The 19569-nt window shown below is 49.6% G+C and overlaps 1 protein-coding gene across 1 annotated transcript in view; it reads right to left on the bottom strand.

Moving 5' to 3' along the window:
- The window catches only part of Myo15a (myosin XVA), a 54214-nt gene continuing 34645 nt past the window's right edge, over nt 1–19569 (bottom strand). The window contains 14 exon segments of the mRNA XM_028856522.2: nt 1–896; nt 5882–6022; nt 7503–7636; nt 8211–8344; nt 9803–9936; nt 10701–10861; nt 12828–12924; nt 13542–13619; nt 13840–13934; nt 16144–16274; nt 18602–18684; nt 18847–18920; nt 19134–19206; nt 19470–19542. Coding sequence (XP_028712355.1) covers nt 795–896; nt 5882–6022; nt 7503–7636; nt 8211–8344; nt 9803–9936; nt 10701–10861; nt 12828–12924; nt 13542–13619; nt 13840–13934; nt 16144–16274; nt 18602–18684; nt 18847–18920; nt 19134–19206; nt 19470–19542 — 1510 coding nt within the window. The 3' untranslated portion in view covers nt 1–794.

Here is a 19569-nt window from a genome sequence, read left to right as displayed (position 1 = left end):
CTTGTAGGTGCTGGGAATTGAACCCAGGTCCTCTGGAAGAACAGCCAGTGCTCTTAACTGCTGAGTCGTCTCTACAGCCTGTGATGAACCTTCTTTACTGCCCCACTCTTGTGCTTTGGGTGGTCCATCCTGTGATGGAAGCTGGGATTGGGGCTACCAAAAGATTGTAGAATGGAGGTCAAGGGTCCTTAGAGAGGGGGAAGGGCAGATGTGTCTGCTGGAAATGCTGTTCACTGCAGTGAGTCTGGTACATCTGTGCCTCTCCCTCCTCTCTCAGGCTTGCTTTCCAGCCACTGAGTAGGTCCACGGAGAACATGGTTGCCAGGAACACCTCTTATTTGCAAAGAAACGACCAAGGGTCAAAGATCCAGGCTGCGGGCACTTGACAAGGACACATGGAAGGCTGGGGATGAATCTGGAGCAGATCTGAGTATCAAGCCTTAAAGAAAGCAAAGGCAGGCCCCAATACATCTAGACTACTGGTGTGGGGCTTCCCTGTCAAGGGTAGTAGTCAAGGCGAGGCCTGTCACCTTCTGGTGGTCCTGCTCTATTTCTCACTGTATGACAGGCCAGCCTTTAAAAGTTACTTCTGCTAACTAACCCTTGGCTGCATCTGTGATTCCATCCCAGCTCCAGATAGGTCCCGTTGTGTTCTTGAGTTTTTCCTCCTGTCTCCTTCGGTCTCCTCATAGGTTCTGGCCTTTGTCTGGGGTCAATGGTCCTGAAAGGTCCAGCTACTACCCTCAAGCCACAGAGCAATCTTCTGGCAGGAAGCATCAAGAAGATAGGCCATGTCAGAGCAGGGTGATCTCGCTCGGGGGCAGTGTAAGACGCTCCTCCCGGGCACTGAGCATGCTCTCCACATGCACAGCCACCACACGACACAGCTCCAGACCCTGCAGGGGGACACAGAATAGTCTCTTAACCTCCATCCCCAGAAACAGAAATGGGACTGCGAAAAGAGCAGAGGTCACATGACCCATGTGAGGACCCAAGAGCTGGTGGGCCATAGACCAGAAGGGCAGCAAGTAGGGACAGTGCATGGGACCTCAGCTTTGCTGCCTGTGTGCTGAGTAACGTAGGATCAGTTACTAGGCTTTCCTGAGACTCGGTGGCCTTATCTGAAGGGTTTCAGTTTACCAGACCCCGTCTAGCAGGGTTGTAGAGGGTCAGATGGGATTTCGTTGTTGTTTTGAGACAGGGTTTCAATGTGTAGCCTGAGCTGGCCTGGAATTCACGTAGGCCAGGTCCAGAATGGCCTTGACTCACAGAGATCCTCCTGCCTCTGCCTCCCCAAGGCTGAGATTACAGAGATTATAGGCTTGTGTCACCATGTCCAGCAAGATCAGATTTTTTTTTTTTGAGACAGGTCTCACTGTGTAGCTTTGGCTGGCTTTTGAAACTCATAGAGATCTACCTGCCTCCACCCCCCAGTTCTGGGATTAAAGGCCATGCCACCATTCCTGGCCTAAGATTTTTTTTTTTTTTTCTGAGACAGGGTTTCTCTGCATAACCCTAGCTGTCCTGGAACTCACTCTGTAGACCAAGCTGGCCTTGACTCACAGAGATCCACCTGCCTCTGCCTCCTGAGTGCTAGGATTAAAAGCATGCACCACACCACCTGCCTAAATAGTAAGATTCTAATTAAGTTATCTCAGGAGTTTATCACAGCAATGGAAGGCTGACCAACACAGCTCCTTACGGTCAATCTTTTGCCTGTTCACAGGCTGCTATGCTTATGCCCAGCTTAGCGGATATGGAAACAGGCTCAAAGGCAGCAGGGATACTTTATTAACCTCTTGCACAGCCTGTCAGAGACGTCAATGCTACCACACTCAGAAACTACCTCCTCCTGGGAACCATCCCCAGTTGCCTCTTACATAGATCAAATCTCCTGTGCACCCTTCCCAGTATGGATCATGGTTATGTAGTGAGATTTTTTTTTTTACAGATCTGAAATTGGAGCCAGGCAGTGCTGGCACGTGCCATTAATCCCAGCACTTGAGGCAGGTGGATCTCTGTGAGTTCAAGGCCAACCTTGTCTACAGAGCAAGTTCCAGGACAGCCAGAGCTGTTACACTGAGAAACCCCGTCTCAAACAAACAAACAAACAACAACAAACTAGATCTGAAAGTGGGGTTCTCTGAGAGCCAGTACAGCTGGTGAGATTCAGTCACATTTGTTAAAGCATGCTATACAGAGATGCTCAATGGCCATCTGCCGAGTGAAGGAATGAGTAAAAGACTGTGTCCCTCCACACATACAGGACAGAGGTAGTAGCTTCTTCACAGGAGGGGACGGCAAGGAACTGGAGAGGCCAGAAAGATTTTCATCCACCCACCTGTGCACCTTTCTACTCATTCTCCCATCCATCCATCTGCCCATCCATTCACTCGCTCACCCACCCACCCATTCATAAACTCATCAGCCCAATGAGTACACACTAACACCTGCTATGTCCCAGGCACTGTGCCGTTGACATGATGCAAATAAGATGGATAAGTCCTCATGGAGCTGACATTCTGGTGGGGAGGCCGGCAACAGGCAAACAAAAGCATAAATGATATGCAAGGTGTGCTGGGGGCCACGGAAGCAGAGTTGATAAGTCATTAGGGAGGAGGGCCGAGGAAGGCTTTTGCAGAGGGGCTTTGATGACGAAACCTAAGTAAAGGGAGGGGATAAGCCCTGTGAGGAATCAAGGAAGAAGGAACGGTTCAGGTAGAGAGAACCGTCGGCGCAAAGGATCTCGAGCAGGGAGGGGCCGATGACTTCAGCACAGCGGAGCTGTAAGAGGCAAGGAAGGTGGAGTGGTTGAGCAGGAGGAAAGAGAGAGAGGTGGCTGCCGTGGTGATGAGAGAACAGATTGGATGGAAGGAGAGCAGTCAGAGGAGCCACGGAGGGAGCGCAGGGCTCAGGCTAGAGCAGGAAAGGGAAGTCTGACACGTGTGCTGGCTTGTTTTATGTCAGCCTGACACACGTTAGCGTTATATGAAAGGAGGGAACCTCAACTGAGAAAATGCCTTGAGAAAGATCCAGCTGTGAGGCATGTTCTTATTAGTAATTGATGCGGGAGGGCCCAGCCCACCTGGGCTGGTGGTCCTGGGTTCTATAGAAAGCAGGCTGAGCGAGCCATGAAGAGCAATCCAGTAAGCAGCACCCCTCCACAGCCTCTGCATGAGCTCCTGCCTCCAGGTTCCTGCCCTGTTTGAGTTCCTGTCCTGACTTCCTTCAGTGATGGACTATGATGTGGAAGTGTAGCCAAACGAGCCCTTTCTTCCCCAACTTGCTCTTGGTCATGCTGTTGCATCACAGCAATAGTGACCCTAACTGCTGCGAGCTGTAGAAATATGAAGTAGGGACTCAGCTGACTATGGCAAAAGCTACTACCTAGAAGAGTTAAGAACTCTTCCAGAAGCTAAGACTCAAAGAGTCTTGGTGATATTGGCTCTTGAATGTATTAGCTGTCTCCTGCAATGAATTTCTTGTGTGCTATTGTAACCTTCCCACTTGACTCTTTTTTCTTTTCTTTTTTTTTTGTTTCTTTTTTTTTTTTTTTTAAAGATTTATTTATTTATTATGTATACAGCATGTATGACTGCAGGCCAGAAGAGGGCACCAGATCTCATTTCAGATGGTTGTGAGCCACCATGTGGTTGCTGGAAATTGAACTCAGGACCTCTGGAAGAGCAGCAGTCAGTGCTCTTAACCTCTGAGCCATCTCTCCAGCCCCCCCCCCTTTTTTTTTTTTTTGGTTTCTTGAGACAGGGTTTTTCTGTGTAGCTTTGGTGCCTGTCCTGAAACTCTCTCTGTAGATCAGGCTGGCCTCGAACTCACAGAGATCCTCCTGCTTCTGCCTCTCAAGTGCTGGGATAAAGGCGTGCGCCACTACTGCCCGCTCCCATTTGATTCTTTTCCCAAGAACTTCTAACAGTGTGGTTGATCATTCATTGGGCACAATTCCCCCTACACAATTAGAGTATCTGGATAACATACCCCACCTGTGCTAACAGCAGTCACACAGCCAAGACCCCTAATTTCAGGCCTTTCTGTAATTATCATCATTAGAAACATCCAGCCAGGATCTTCACCAGATGAAAAGTATTTTATCTGAGATACCTTCAAGACCTCCTAGAACAGACTGCAGATAGATAAGCATTCAGACTATCTGTTAGTTCCTGAGAGAAGTTAAAAATTTATAATGAGACAACTGCCTAGGCCAGGCAGATGTGCTAATTAAGCTTAACCGTCCTTTTTCCAAGTGCTATCTCTAGTTCTAGATCTCTAGTTCTAGATGTCTAGTTCTAGTTCTAGATCTAGTCACATTCCCTGCTAAAGTTAACTAACAGTTGCTACTCTTTGTGTGGATCTTGTCACCCCTCGTTTTGACCCTGAAAGAATTCCAGCCTGGTGACCTTGCCTTGGCCAGAGTGTTGCTGATTGCATGGGTATATAGCTGAAAACCTTGGCGTCTTGAGAGAAAATGAAGATGGGAGGGAATTAAGATGGGGAAGAACTAAGTTAGGAAGAATTAGATGGGGAAGAATTGGATGAGAAAGAACTAAGATGGGAAGAACTAAGAAGGGAGAATTAAGATAGAACTTAGAACAGCAGAAAAATGTAGAGAGAATCAGGTAAGAAAGGAGCTAAGTATGAGAGCAGAATAGAACTGACTCAGAAGAATAAAGTGAATGGACTAAGGAGTTTTGTGTACGTAGATTCATTTGATATCATTAAGATTGGATTCCTCAGTTGTTAGAGTCTTCCACGGACCCTGGGAAAAGGCTATTAAGGGGCTGGACCCTAATAGTCTTTGTTACCTAGCCAGGACATTGCCATCCCAGAGCTCATTTTGAAAGCCCTGGGGTCAGAGAGGTTGCAGGGAAAGAAATCCTGGTTACCAGAGGAAGGAGAGTGGGGGGAGGCAGGACAAAGGTGTGTGGCGGAAGGCCATCCAGAAGCCTGGTCCTGCCTCACAGGTTCTCCAGGGCTCTTGCTGGTACAGCGAAGGCCCAGTCTCACAGGGGAGGTGGCAGGCTAGAAAGGGCAAAAAATGAGGCTATCCAAGATCCTGTCCCTCTCTCTGCCTCAACCCTGGCTCTGTTTCTGCCCTGATGCTAGGGACCATAAGATTTAGCCAGGAGTCCAGTTTCCTAGTCTAGATGTCGTCTAGTCTAGTTGTCACAAGGAAACTTACTTACCTAGCTTCCAATCCCAGGTCCCCACAATCCAGCTGCCATGTCTCAAGGCCAGGTCAACCTCCTTAGACCTCCTGTGCCAAACTGTCCACTCACCAACCTTCTGTTGCTCCCTAGTGACCTCAGAAAGCTTCTTGTTATTATTATTCCTTCTCCTCCTCTTCCTTCTTCCTTCTCCTCCTTCTTTTCTAGGCAGAGTCTCTAACCCAGGCTTGCCTTTGTAGCTAAGGATGACCTTGAACTCAGGATCCTCCTGTCTCTACCTTCTGAGGTTGCTGGGATTACAGGTATGTACCATGTATCACCATGTCCAGTGTTTGCGCAGTACTAGGGATCAATCCAATGGCCTCACACATGTTAGGCAAGTAGTCTAGCACCTGAATCACACCCCCATCTCCCGGAGTTTTATTTTAACATTCAAAGAGCTCTGAGGCCCCCCTCTTTCCCTGGTGAATCTTCCTAGTACCCCGCCAAATACCTTACTATTCTGCAAACAACCTGGATCCTTCCCCACAGTGCACTGCTAAATTGCTTCTTGGGAAGGTCTCCATGAGAATTCACAGCTCTGTTGCCTGTACTGGGCTGTATGCCCCCTGGGGCATAGCCCAGGCCAGAGAAGAGCCTAGTGTGTAGAATGAGAGAGCCAGAGCCACATGACAGGGTCTGGCTAGCAGGACTGGACTTACCTGTTCCAGCTGGAGCTGCATGGTACGCTGGGCTGCCACATCCCCCAGTGAGATCTCCACATAAGGGTAGCTGGAATTGGCCGTGGGCTGCTGAGTCCATGTGGACTGGATCTCCTTCAGGGGAATCTTCACAATTAGCTCCTGCGGATGAGAGCAGAGGAGCCAGACAGAAATGAAGGGGGAGGGTAGTCTCTACCATATCAAACCTTCCCCAAAAAGTCGCATCAAAAGACAGAAGGTCCAGCTCTAGTTCCTCAGACACTTGTTGACTTGTGACTTGGAGCAATTCACCTGCCCACTCTGGATCTCAGTTTCCTCACTACAGGAAACTGATTCAACAAATACTGATGCTTCATGGCTGAGATGCAAAGGGTAGTGGGTACTGTGGGTACTCCAACCTTTATATCAGAGCTGCTTCTGGGGACACCTGCACCCTTTTATCAAAGAGCTTTATTTCTGGTCCCCATGCAGAGAAAGGTTAGTACCTAAAGGAGACACCTTTAGACCAATGGGATGTAGAGTGAGGAATCATGGCAGCTCCTTACTCCAGGAGAAAAAACACACCTTAACAGGTATGTTCTGTGTTGTCTCCCAGGGTCTCCAACCTGCCCCTTCTCCACCCCACTTACTTCTTCTAGTATCTCCTAGACTCATCTCTATGCAAACCTAAGCAAACCCAAACTCACAACCCATGTTTGTTTTTAAGAGCAGGAGCCAAGAAAAGGGTGGCAAGTCCAACTCCTTAATGCTATACAAAGCCCTAGCCCCCTGGAACCTGACTATATTTGGAGGTAGGACCTGTAAAGGGGGGGTTAAGGGACCAGGGATAGAGTGCTTGCCTCATATGGGGGGGCTGGTTCCATCCTCAGTACCACAAGGTAGAGAGATAAGAGGTAGGCATATGTGTTTGTAATCCCACCGTAGGAAAACTGAGTCAGGAGAATCATTTAAGGCCAGCCTGGGCCACAAATTTATACAACCCCCCCCCAAAAAAAACAGTTAAATCAATGAAAATGAGGCCGCTAGGTTGGGCTCATTCCAGCATGACTAGAGTGTCCTGATAAGAAGAGGAAAGTTGGCCGCGTGGTGGTGGCGAATGCCTTTAATTCCAGCACTCGGGTGGCAGAGGCAGGTGGATCTCTGTGAGTTCAAGGCCAGCCTAGTTCTACAGAGCAAGTTCCAGGACAGCCAAGGCTATACAGTGAAACCTGTCTTGAAAAACAAAAACAAACAAAAAGGCTACTGTCGACAAGCCAAGGAGAAACCAAAGCTCCCAAGTTGCAGAAATCTTGGAATTTCAGCCTCCAGAAACATGAGAAAATGACCTTGAATTGCATAGGGCTGCCAGCCTGTGGTGTGCAGCTCTGCCAGCCTGACATACTACGCACATGCTCTCTCTCAGCGTGTTTTCCTACATGGTCCCTTCACATAGCCCTGTGGGGGCCAGAATTCTATTATTCCCACTTCCCAAACGAAGGTTCTGAAGGGGAAGGAATTGGCTGCAGACCATAAAGGAGGTAGATGTGAAGTTGGCAAATCTTTGTCCCTAAGAGTAGGTGGGGGTGCCAAAGGACAGAAGGGACAAGGGACAGGTGGGCAGAGCCTGGCCGAAGCCACTCACATGGGTCTTGATGCTGAGGAAGTTGAGGCCATTATGGTTGACGGCAAGGATACAGGGGGCCGGTACGGTGATGTTGCTGCAGCTCTGGATGAAGAAGAAGGAGGAGCCGAACAAGGGGAAAGCGCTGAGGAGGCCTGCAGGGTGGGGAGCTGCTATCAGGACACCTGGGCCAGGACAACGGGCCAGCCACTGCCCTGCCCTGCCGGCTGCCTGCAAAGGCTGCTCTCTGCTCCTGTCTGCTCAGACCTTCTTCCTCCCCTCCTGGCCTCTTCCTGTTCCCCACCTGCTAGTTCCTTCGCCTTTAGCTCTCTGCCCAACATCATTTCCAACTCACATGATACTTTTAGGAAGGTGATAACGAGTCTTTCCAGATAGGTAGGCAGCTCGGCTGCCACCAAAAACTGCTTTTGTGCAAAGAAAACGGCATCTCCTTGGGTCTGGAGAGATGGCTTAGTGGTTAAGAGCGCTGGCTGCTCTTCCAGAGAGTCTGGGTTCAATTCCCAGCACCCACATGGCAGCTCATAACTGTCCATAACTCCAGGATCCAACACCCTCACACAGACACACATACAGGCAAAACACCAATAAACTAAAAATATATTTTTTTTAAAAAAAAAAAAAAGAAAAGAAAATAGTATCTCCAACCTCCCTCTGGCCACCCTCAGTTCAGCTCCCCCTGATGTCTCCAGCCCTCCTCCCAGCTCTCACCCAGGAACTGAGCACGAGCCTGGTGGGGGCTGAGGGCCTGAGTCTGCTGCCGGTGCTGGCTAACCAGGTTGAGCCAGGTGTCACTGGCTGTGGTGTGGTAGAGCTGGGCTGGGATGTACTCTTGAACTTCACGCCTGTGTGCAGAGGGTACAGGGCTTCTGAGCACCCCCCCACCCACCTGTTGATCTCCACTTCGAAGCAGGTATGACACCTAGCAGACATCACTGTCATCTTTCCCTGTAATACTAAATGTAGGGGAGTATGGGAAGGAAATATGGGGTCCCTACTCACAGCTGAGGGAGCTGAGGCTTTGAGAGGGTCACCAAGGGGCCCAAGGTCATTCAGTGACTGAGAGAGGCAGTGTGAACAGGGTAAGATGTGAATCCAGACTGGGTTTTTTGTTTGTTTGTTTGTTTTGTTTTGTTTTTTGAGACAGAGTTTCTCTGTGTAGTTTTGGTGCTTGTCCTGGATCTCGCTCTGTAGAGTAGGCTGGCCTGGCCTCACTCTCACAGAGATCCGCCTGCCTCTGCCTCCCGAGTGCTGGGATTAAAGGCATGCGCCACCACCGCCGGGCTGGAATTATACTTTTAAGGGTTTCTTCTTGTTGTTAACAATCATTCCATGAAAAGTGCCTTGAGAATTTGGTGTGTTGGTTCAGGCCTGGGAATCTTAGCACTCGGGAGGTAAGGCAGTTCAGTGTCATCCCCAACTATGTACTGAGGCCAGCTTGGACTGCATGAGACCCTGTCACCAAAAAAAGGGAAAGCACCCTCAGCATTTGGGCCTTGGGCAGGAGAGGCATGAGACACACACGGTAAAGATAGTGTCTTGCTGTTGTTCACACAAGGCTTCTCAAAGGGTGGTCCAGGGGCTGTGAGGACTAGTAACAACCGTTTTCCCAGTGACGCCAACACATCAGCCTTTCCTCCACCCTCATCTTCTCACAAGTGAACCATAAAGCGTCTCAGAGGCCGTGAAGGGCAGGCTGGTCTCTGCAGTGAGACGATGGCGGACTGACGTCAGGTGAGTCAGCCAGGAAAAGTTCACAAAGGTCAGGTATTGATGGTATTCTCACTCAGGCACCATGGCTAGTTTTCATCACGCTCTACACGTATTAACATGTAACAGCTATGCTGTTATTGTTAAAGCTTTGGTACAAGTTCCACAAAAATCTGGGTTTTGATTTGTGTTTTGAGATAAGGTTCTCTCACTATGTTGCCCGGTCTAGCCTTGAATTCCTGGGATCAAGTGATGCTCCTGTTTCAGCATCTCCATTGCTGGGATTAGAGGCATGAGCCACCACACGTAGCTCAGTGAATGTTTATGTGGCTAAATCCTCATGGCTGTATATTTTCTAGCCTACAAGGTGTGTGTGTCTTGAAGGTTTTCGTCAATCATTAAATTTGTTCCGAGCTAGTAACAATGTGTTGCAGGGGAGGAAAAGAGCTTCAAGGCCAGGAAAGCCTCTTCCTGTCTAATTGGTACAGAGGGGATGGGTGGCCTGCCCTGCCCCAGCGCCCGCACGGCGGCCCTGCGCCGCCGCCCCCCCCCCCCCCCCCCGTCCCCGTTGAGACAAGTGGACAGGTGCTCACACGCTGGGCAGGTAGAAGTGGTCCTTGGCGCGGTGCTGCAGAGAAGCCAGCTTGGACAGCTGCTGCAGTTGTTGCTCGCTGGGCTGGCTGGCTGGCACACTGCTGAAGAGGCCCTTTAGGTAGTCTGGCAGGACCTGCAGGAAGCATTGGCGTGAGGGGCGGCCAGGCAGGGGCACGTCCGGGCGTTCATTGTCAGGGGTTCTAGGTCAGGCAATTGCATTGACTCCAGTCCTTCCCACTTCCAGGAGTTTGTGGTTCATCACTTTCCTGGTTTGCGGGGAATGAGGATGGATGCGTATGGGAGAAGAGCTCTGAGGGATGAAGACTATGAGGGAGTTTCCATGGTAACATGGGAAGAGCGGGCTAGGTGAAACAAAACGTAAACAGTAGAGTGTGCGCAAGTGTTCATTAGATACATGTTTCTCAAAGTTGATAGGCAGAGAGTGTGTCAAACCAGATTTCAGAGTTGCATCTAGAGTCTCTGATCCTGTAGAACTGGGACAGGACCAGTTAGTATCAAGCGCTTGCTAGTCCTTGAGTAGCACACTACCAGGCTATGCAGAGGGAGGGCTCAACACTGTGTAGCCCCCAAAACGAAGTGGCTGTGGGTTTGAGAAAAGGTCTCTCTATGTAGCCCTAACTGGCTTGGGGCTTGCTCTGTAGACCAGTTAACTGGCCTCTAACTCCCCGAGATCCACCTGTCTCTGCTTCCTGAGCACTAGGATTAAAGGCGTGCGCCACCACATCTAATAATGTGGCATGTTTCGTATGTGGAATTGCTAAAGCTTTGGTACAAGTTCCACAAAAATCTGGGTGTAGCATGTGTGTTTTGTGATGCGACAGACACACACACCCCATTTTATAGGGTTCAGAACAACAGAGAGGTCACATCTCTCACCTGATTGTAGTGCATGGTCACATACAGCTCATTTTCAAACTTCAGTGGCTGATCCCAAAGCACCCGCCGGAACCAGAGTGTGTAGCCACCTTCCACCTGCTCCATTTCTGAAGCCACGTCCAGGATGTAGGCCCGGCAGCTCAGTGGACACACGTGCTGGCCTACAGGGAGAAAGAGGCACGGCTGAGAGAAGTGGACCTATGGTGCAGGTCCTGTATGGCACCAACCGCCAGCCAAGTGACGTCTCATCAGCAAGGATGCACCTTCCTTATGAAAGGGAACGGACAAACAAAGCAGGATGTCCGTGCACCACTGGCATGCTGGTGACCACAGGAGGCTTTGCTCCAATTTAAAGAAACCACTGACATCCCGTTCCTCCCCAGGAAGGGGCCTTGAATGTTCTGGAGTGCCTGCCAGGGTATGGAAAGGGCACTGGGAAATCCTAGCTCCTTTTCCAGAGAGGTTGTAGTCACTGAGGAGCACAGTAGGCCTTGGTCATGAACCTTTCTGCAGACCTCCTTCAGGAAAGCCCCTCACTGTGCGAGGGTGGGGGGTGGGAGGGTGTGGTGGGGTGTCAAAGGCCTGAGCTTTAAGCTGGGAGAGAGGTACATACATATGCTTCTCCCTCGTACTGATGTTTTTGCTACTTGTCCCACTTCTTCAGTTAAAAAAACAAAACAAAAACAACAAAAAACTGCACTACGGAGGGCTGCTTGGCGTGATGATAAAAGAGTCCAGAGTCTTAAAGCCAGATTGCCTGGTTTCTGACCTCCACCATGGAACCTTGATCAGGTCTCTGTGGTGTCTGAGAACAGTCCTCTGGAGAAAGCAATATCCTAATACCTAGAACTTGTAACTATGCACCTTTATGGCAGAAGGGACATTGCAGATGTGATTAAGGGTCTTAGATTACTGGATAGGCCAAATGGAAGCGCTGAAGATCTGAAAAGAGAGGCAAGAGGCTGAGTCAGAGACGGAGGGTGGGGGGTAGGATGGGGGTGGGGTGGGGCAGGAGAAAGACATCTGAAAACAATACTCTTGGGAAGGAGCCCCAAGCCAAGAACTGTGGGCGGCTTGGAGAAGCTGGGGAAGGATGGAAATGAAACCTCCCCTAAAGCTTCCAGAAAAAAAGCAATTCTAACCATGTTTCTAGTCTAGTATCACTGACTCTCAGAACTGTAAGACAATCTGTGTTATTGTAAGTCACTGGGCTTGTGGTCATTTGTTATAGCAGCCCCAGGAGACTGAAGTTTCTCTGGACCTCAGTTTCCCCAACTGTAAATAGCAAAGAGAAGAGTCTACCCTACAGAATGTAGGAGTTGGAAGACTTTATAGCATTTGGATCTGGGGTGGAGGCATTTCTCAGTCAGAGATGGCTTACCTAGGATGCATGAGACTCTGGGTTTGACTCCCAGTGTATCTCCAAGCAAAAACAAACCAACAAACCAACCACAGGTGTATATACCATTACATTCTTTGAACATGCCTACTATATGCTCAATAATGTTTGCTGTTACCTGCCATCCCCACCCCCTCTGTCCTGCCTGGACCTGGGGTAAGAAGAGCTGAAACACTCATGAGGGGATAACTGGAGATGGCTGTGACTACCAGTTGGTGGAAGGCAAAAGTAGCCTAGGGTGGGCATGTAGCAAATTGGAGGGGTTGAGGATTGTGTGAGGTTCCCCGTGTACCCAGGGTCCCTTGAGAGAAGGGCCCACTGAGACCTGAGCAGGGGCTTACATGCTATTCTGAGGGCTTGCGGGCTGGAGCAAATGTTCCTACGTGGGGTTTCAGGAGTCTGGTTTGATGGATGAAACTTTCTCAAAATACAAGGCTCTAGAGAGCAGCTTCTCTACTGAGGAGGCCCTGAGAGACCAAAGCAGGGTTCAGAGGCGCTATCTTCCATGAACCACAGTCTAAAGGGGAGACAGACTTGTACAGAACGTAACAAACAAAAGGCTCAAGGAGAGAGCTCAGTGCACAGAGGTCGTCTCTCACAGAGGTTAAGGGCTTCAGAGAAAGTGACCTTTGGCCTGGCCATTAGGGCAGGGTAAAGAGGCCCCCATGGCTAAAAGTGATGCTGGTTCATGAAGGAGCCTGGGATGTTCAGTCCTCTTGGCTACTCACCTCGGTTGGTGACAACAAAAATGACATACTCAGCAAAGGCTTCAGGACGCGTCAGGGCCATTTCGGTGCAGAGTCCCTCTATCACATCCAGGGCCACCTGGGAAGGCCAGAGAGGAAAAGTTGGGCCCTATCCACCAACAAAGAGGCATAGGATTCTGTGGTTCAGCCTGACAGCATAGCTTTTGGAACTGGCTCCTGATTTGCCCTTGTATATTCTCTATGTGACTCTGGGCTGTGTGACTCTTAGCTTCTTGAAGTCTCAGTGTGCTGTTTCCTGCTCAGTATCTATCAGGGACCTATTGCAAGACGTCCTGCAGACGCCAAACTCCTCAGATGCCCAAGGCCATCGCTTAAAATTGCATAGTTATTTGCATGTGACCTCACACATATCCTTATTAGACTTTGAATCATCTCTGACTAATAATACCAAATATAGTAGAGTGCTGTGTGGACATTGTCACACGATACTGTTTAGAGAAAGGCAAGAAAAGAATCTGTACTGTTCCATTGTGACTTTTCCCTAATATCTTCAATCTGCAGTTGGTTGAATCTGCCGATGCTGAACCCACAGTAGTGGAGGAGCAACTAACCTCAAGCCCTATCTCATGAGGCTGCATGGGAGTCTCTGGACCACTGATGCTCACTCCTCCCAACCCAGAGCCTGGCGTCCCTACCCGCTCCTAGCTCCAGTTTGTTGAGACACTCCTCACTTACAGTGCATGTTTTGATTTTCAGATGGCGTTCAAGGCCTCCTGGAAGAAGAAAAAGCTGCCTCTTGGAACTTCGGCCTGCCTGGGGTAGGTAAGCAGAGGAAAGTTGGAAGCCTGGACCCTATCACCCTCACGGGAGTCCCCATCCCCAGAGGCACGTCTGTGCAGGAACCTTTATGCGCCAGGATTGACAGGCGCCATCTTCACACACCATGCAGGGCATGTGCACCTAGCAAAGGGTTCTGGGTAGATAGAGCTTGGGTCTCCCACTCATCTTGACCCCAGCCCTGCTGTAGGCTCACCAACATAGCTCGAAGCTCCATATTACTGGGGAGCTCCAGACGGCCCCCGAAGCGCAAGGTCTTCTGCAGATTCTGTTCGCAGGCCTTGGCAATCCCTGCGGAGGCAGAGAGCCGAGGTCTTGCTCCAGGTTGGCCACGGAAGGAAAAGGTTCCTCTTACCCCAGCCATGAGCCCCCTACACTTCTTCAACAGGAAATAGGTCCTATTCCCTTCTTGCTAGTTGAGGAATGTGAACTCATCAAGGGGCAGTGATTCACCAAGATTAAGACCTGCAGTGTAAGAGCAGAATCCAAACCTACATCTCATGGGGTTATAATCTTGTCTTGCCCTTGGCTTTGTATGGACCTAGAGATATCCATGCTCCTTAGCTGTTGACCATGTTGCTCACTCCCAACTGGCTCAATAGATGACATGATGGTGCCCTGTCTCTGTCAACTGGGACTGCATGCCAAGTGCCTCGTCTCACTGTGCATCACAGGACGGAGACCCGCGCCATCTGTGTTCCATGCATCTAAGCTAAGCAGTGTACTTTCCCTCTCCAGGGATGGAGTCAGGAATTCTAGGGCACATTCTTCAGTCATCTCCCACCTGGGATCCCTTCCCTAGTTATCCATGTCAGTTAATAATCAGAGGGAGATTCAGGGAGAGGGGCTCCCCTTTGTCCTCTATGGCTGCCATCACTATAATTGATTAGAGGGCCCTGGTCCTTCTGCTTTTTTGAAAATAGGATCTCAGTGCATGTGCTTATTATTTTTTGTCAACTTGACACAAACTAGAGACACCAGGAATAGGAAACCTCAACTGAGGAAGTGCTCTATCAGACTGGCCCATGGACATGTCTATGGGGTGTTGCAGAATATTTATTTAACTATGTAAAGATGTGTTGCTGTTTCACCTTGCCTGCCTAAGGTCTAATAAAAAGCTGAATGGCCAATAGTAAGGGAGGAGGTAGGTATAGGCAGGACTTGTAGGCAGGGAGAGTAGGTAGGAAGAGGAATTTGGGCTCAAAGGAAAAGAAAGACAAAGAGATGCCAGGGAGATACCAGGGAGATGCCAGGGAGATGCCAGGGAGATGCCAGGGAGACACCAGGAGCTGGCCGGCCAGCCATCCAGACACAGAGGAAGCAGGAAAGTAGGACATACAGAATGAAAGAAAAGTAGAAAGCCCTGAGGCAAAATGTAGATGAATAGAAACAGGTTAAATTAAGTTAAAAGAGCTAATGGGACAAGACTAAGCTATGGCCAAACATTCATAATTAATAATAAGTCTCCGTGTCTTTATTGGGGAGATGGTTGGTGGCCCAAGAAAATTCCAACTACAATGGGACATTTTCTTGAGTAATGATTGGTGTGAGAAGGCCTAGCCCACTGTAGTTGGTCTCACCCATGGCCAAGTAGTCCTGGGAGGTACAAGAAAGGTGGCTAAAAGCTGGGCAGTGGTGGCACATACCTTTAATCTCAGCATTTCAGGAGGCAGAGGCAAGAGGATCTCTGAGTTCAAGGTCAGCCTGGTCTACAGAATGAGTTTCAAGACAGCTGGGACTACACCGAGGAATCCTATCTCTAAAAAAAAAAAGGAAGCAAGCAAGCCATGGCACTACCTCAGTGTCTATCTCCAGGTTTCTGCCTTGAGTTCCTGCCTGACTTCCCTTCACGATCGTCTGTAGGCTGTAAGATGAAATAAACCCTTTCCTCACACAGTTGGTTTTGGTCATGGTGTTTTATCATAGCAATAGAAATGACAGTATGTATCCCAAGCTGCCCTGGAACTCCTAATTTTCCTGCCTCAGTTTCCTGAGTACTGAGATTACAGATATGCATCACTGTGCCTTGTCTTTTTCTTAGAGTTGCTATGGAAACACGGCTGGAAGCAGCTAGCCCCTTCCTCCATACAGCAGAAGTAAAGCTGAGACCATGCTACCAGCTGCAGGCCACTGAAGACCCTGGATGAGTAGAAGCAGGGCCCTACTCTGGTGTTCCAGGTTCTTGCCTACCTCCTCCATTTCTCCTATATGTCACGCACTCCATTTCTGGGCCTTGACTTCTGCAAAGTCCACCTGGAAATTCTTTCTGGGCAAGCACTACCCAGGGCAATTCCTGCTCTAGGAACCTTCCCTGGGCACACCCACGTGAGATCAGAGGAACTACTGCACCAGCCCTCTTGGGATCTCCATGAGTGTTCGTAGAGCCATTTATATCCGTTAACACTCCTAGGCACCTGCCAAGGGCCAGGCTCTCTGGTTTTGCCAGCCCATGGCTGAATGTCCTGTCCCTATGTGAGTGTCCCCACTCACAGCTCCTCACCTTGGAAAGGCAGTCCTGGGGTCCAGCTCACATGTTGGAGGAAGCGAATGAGGTATGGGTAGAAGACCTCAGAGCAGCTGTAGTAGGCAGCCACGATGTACAGCAGCCTCCAGCCTCGCTGACAGCTGTCCCTGTAAGCACACAGGGTGCCTTAGAGATGGACACAGGATCCAAGACTGGTCAATTAGAGTTCAGACTGGCTGACACCTGTGTCGACCTCTGGCCTCCATGTATACACACACACACACACACACACACACACACATGAGGGAGTGGGGAGACTTGCTATGAAGTCCAGGGTGACCCCAAACGTTGGATCCTTCTTCAGCTTCCGTTGTGCCGGGATTACAGGCAAGTGCCACTCTATCCAGTATGACTTTATTTCAATCCCTACATCCCACCCTCCCCCACCTGAACAATAATTTCTGAAAGCATAGCTCATTGACCCTCTGGTGCTTTGATTCCCACTGTCCCTTACTGTGGGAATGAGTGAGATCTGTCCCAGTGGTTCAGATCAGATCCCTCATTCAAGGGCATGGTGAATGACAAATGTCAAGGAGCTATTGCCAAGCAAACCCTTTATGGAGAATTTTAAGCAGCTAAGAAGTATAAAAAGGTCGGGCAGTGGTGGTGCACACCTTTAATCCCAGCACCTGGGAGGCAGAGGCAGGAGGATCTCTGAGTTCGAGGCCAGCCTGGTCTACAGAGTGAGTTCCAGGACAGCCGGGGCTGCACAGAGAAACCCTGTCTGGAAAAAGAAAAGTATAACAAGAGTGGCTCTTAGGCCAGGTACAGCTGGAGCCCATTGTCCGTCTTGTGCACATCAGCATCTCAAAAATCCTGTGCAAGTTCTTTTATCTTGCTTAAATTTTCTTTACATTTATATACATAAGTGTGCACATGCACTTGTACATACATGAAAGACAGAGGACAACTTGCAGGAGTCAGTTCTCTCTCCTACCATGTGGATTCCGGGGATTAAAGTCAGGCTGCCAGGCTTGGGGACAAGCATCTCCACCAGCTGAGCCACCCAACTGCCCCAACTCCCACTTGTTTTGAGACCGAGTCTCATGTAACCCAGGCTGGCTTTGGACCCAGTATGTAGCCAAGGATGACCCCGAACTCCTGTTTCTCCTACTCCCACCTCCTGAGTCCTACCTAGGATCACGAGCATGCCACCACACCCAGGTTTTGCTCAGGTTCTTTTGTCAGAAGTTGTACTTCAGGGGCTGGAGAAATGGCTCACAGGGCAAAGGCGACCTGAGTTCAATCCTGGGGACCCATCTGGTGGAAGGGAAACCCAGCTCTCACAGGTTTTCCTCTGTCCTCTGCATAGGCACCGTGGTACACATTCACCCTCACCACTACCACCCTACCGCTAAACGTGTTCTTTTTTTTCCAAGATGGACTTCAAGGGTGACATTTTCTTTAAAGTCCAAAATGAAGTTCACTTATGTCTCTGCTTTACCAACTAGAGTTAAAAAGCGACTGAAGTGGAAGATTAGAAAAGCCCCTGGATCCAGGGATCCCAGGAGCTGTGTGGGACTATCTGATCTTTCCTCTGCTATCCAGGGTCAACTTGCTTGAGTGACTGACATAAACAAAAATGTGTTCTGGCCAGGACTTGGCAAAATGGTTACTGGAGTTGCTAGGCTCAGCCACCCACCCTCAGCAGGCCAAATGGACAAGTAGTGGTGAACACAGAAAAGAGGGGTCTTAGTCAGGGTGGCCACATTGGGAAGAGACCCCACACACACAAACCTGTCTTCTTGGATTTGAGAATTTCTGTAGCAAATTGAGGCCAGTATTGCTTTTCTTGTGATTCCTGAGCTGAAGAAATAAATGTTCCCCCAAGCTGTCATTTTGCTAACTGTGAGAGAGACTATATGGGAATGCTATCAATCTAGAAGAAAAGTAGGACCAGAGGATGGAAGCTTGCCGTATTTCTAAAGATTGTTTATTATTATTATTGTTATTGTTATTTTTTAATGTGGGCATGCCTGTGTGTGGGTATGTGCTCATGAGTGCAGGTGCTGGCAGAGGCCAGAAGATAGAGCTGGGTCTCCTGGAACTGGAGTCACAGGCAGTTGTGAGCTGCCTAGCATGGGTACTGGGAACTGAACTTAGTTCCTCTGTAAGAGCAGCAAGCATTCTTAACCTCTCAGCCACATCCCCATCCATGAAAGCTTTCTCATGATATCTGGACCCAGCTGAGCCTGCAAGCACATCCTGATTGAATTTCAGCTGCTTTGAACCAGCAGGTTCTCACTTTTGACCAAACCACCCTGAGTTGGATTTCTGTTAGATGCAGCCAAGAATCTAAACATAAACATTACTGTTGCCTCTTTTATAGAGGAAGAAAGAGCAGAAATGGCATGCTCCAGACAACACAGGGCTGAGGAGGGAGAAGTTCTGAGATGGGGGGAGTGTGGGCACAGTGGGCTGGGAGGTGACTCACTGCTTGGAGCTGGTGTTGTCTGTGATCTGCTTCACAATCTGACAGTAGCATTCGTCTCGCATGACCTCGTGATCCCCACAAAACTGTAAAAAGGCAGGCCAGATCACTTGCCCGGTATGGAAGTTCTCAGCCCTCCGTGCACCAGCAGGATGATGCATTCATTCCTCTCTGGGCAGCATGAGAGATTTCCCACTGCACTACGACTGGCAGATGGGGAAACCAAGGCACAGAGCTTCAGGACTCACCTTCAGGAGGGTGCAGAGGACATCCAGTTCGTTCTGGCCCTTCAGTGGGGCATCTCCCATGAATCTCATCACAGCTGTAGGAAAGACATATTCTGCTCAGGGCCACCATGCTGCAGCTGCCCATCCCAAGAGGCCCCAAGGTCCATTTCCTCTCTAGGAGGTGGCAGCTGGGACAGCTAGAGGTTTCCATTTTCTTCCAAGTGTCTCAGATTTGGGGAAGGGAAAACTCTGAGAACTAGAGAAGAGCGGTAACAAACACAGGTTACACAGTGCTGCATCCCACACACCTAGAAACATGTCAACCGCCATCTTGTTGAGATTGCTGTCACTGAGTTCAATGAGGGATTCCTGGATGGGGACCTGTGAGGAGACCAAGGGGTTGTATCACGATGGAGTTGGCACTTGGTAGAACAGAAGAGGACCGCACCATTCTTTCAGGCTGTATTATGACAGGAGGACCCATGTCACAAGATAGAGGACAGACACTGTGCGGCAAGGAGCCCTGGCTCCAGACGCTGAGAGCCAGAGGCTTTCAATGGGGACACGTATTTGTTCTAGGGGATAGAAGAGGGTTTCTGCATCACCACTTTACAGATTAGGAAACTGAGGCACAGGACATGCACCTTAGTGAAGCAAAGCATGTCTTCCAGAGTTTTGGACTCCTGGTCCTCCTTAGACTTCAGCTTGAGGCCATCCCTGTAACAGATGGGCGCTGCTACCCAG

The sequence above is a fragment of the Peromyscus leucopus genome, chromosome 8b (genome assembly GCF_004664715.2).
Source record: "Peromyscus leucopus breed LL Stock chromosome 8b, UCI_PerLeu_2.1, whole genome shotgun sequence".
Lineage (NCBI taxonomy): Eukaryota > Metazoa > Chordata > Mammalia > Rodentia > Cricetidae > Peromyscus > Peromyscus leucopus.
This window is presented reverse-complemented; position numbering and strand designations above follow the sequence as displayed.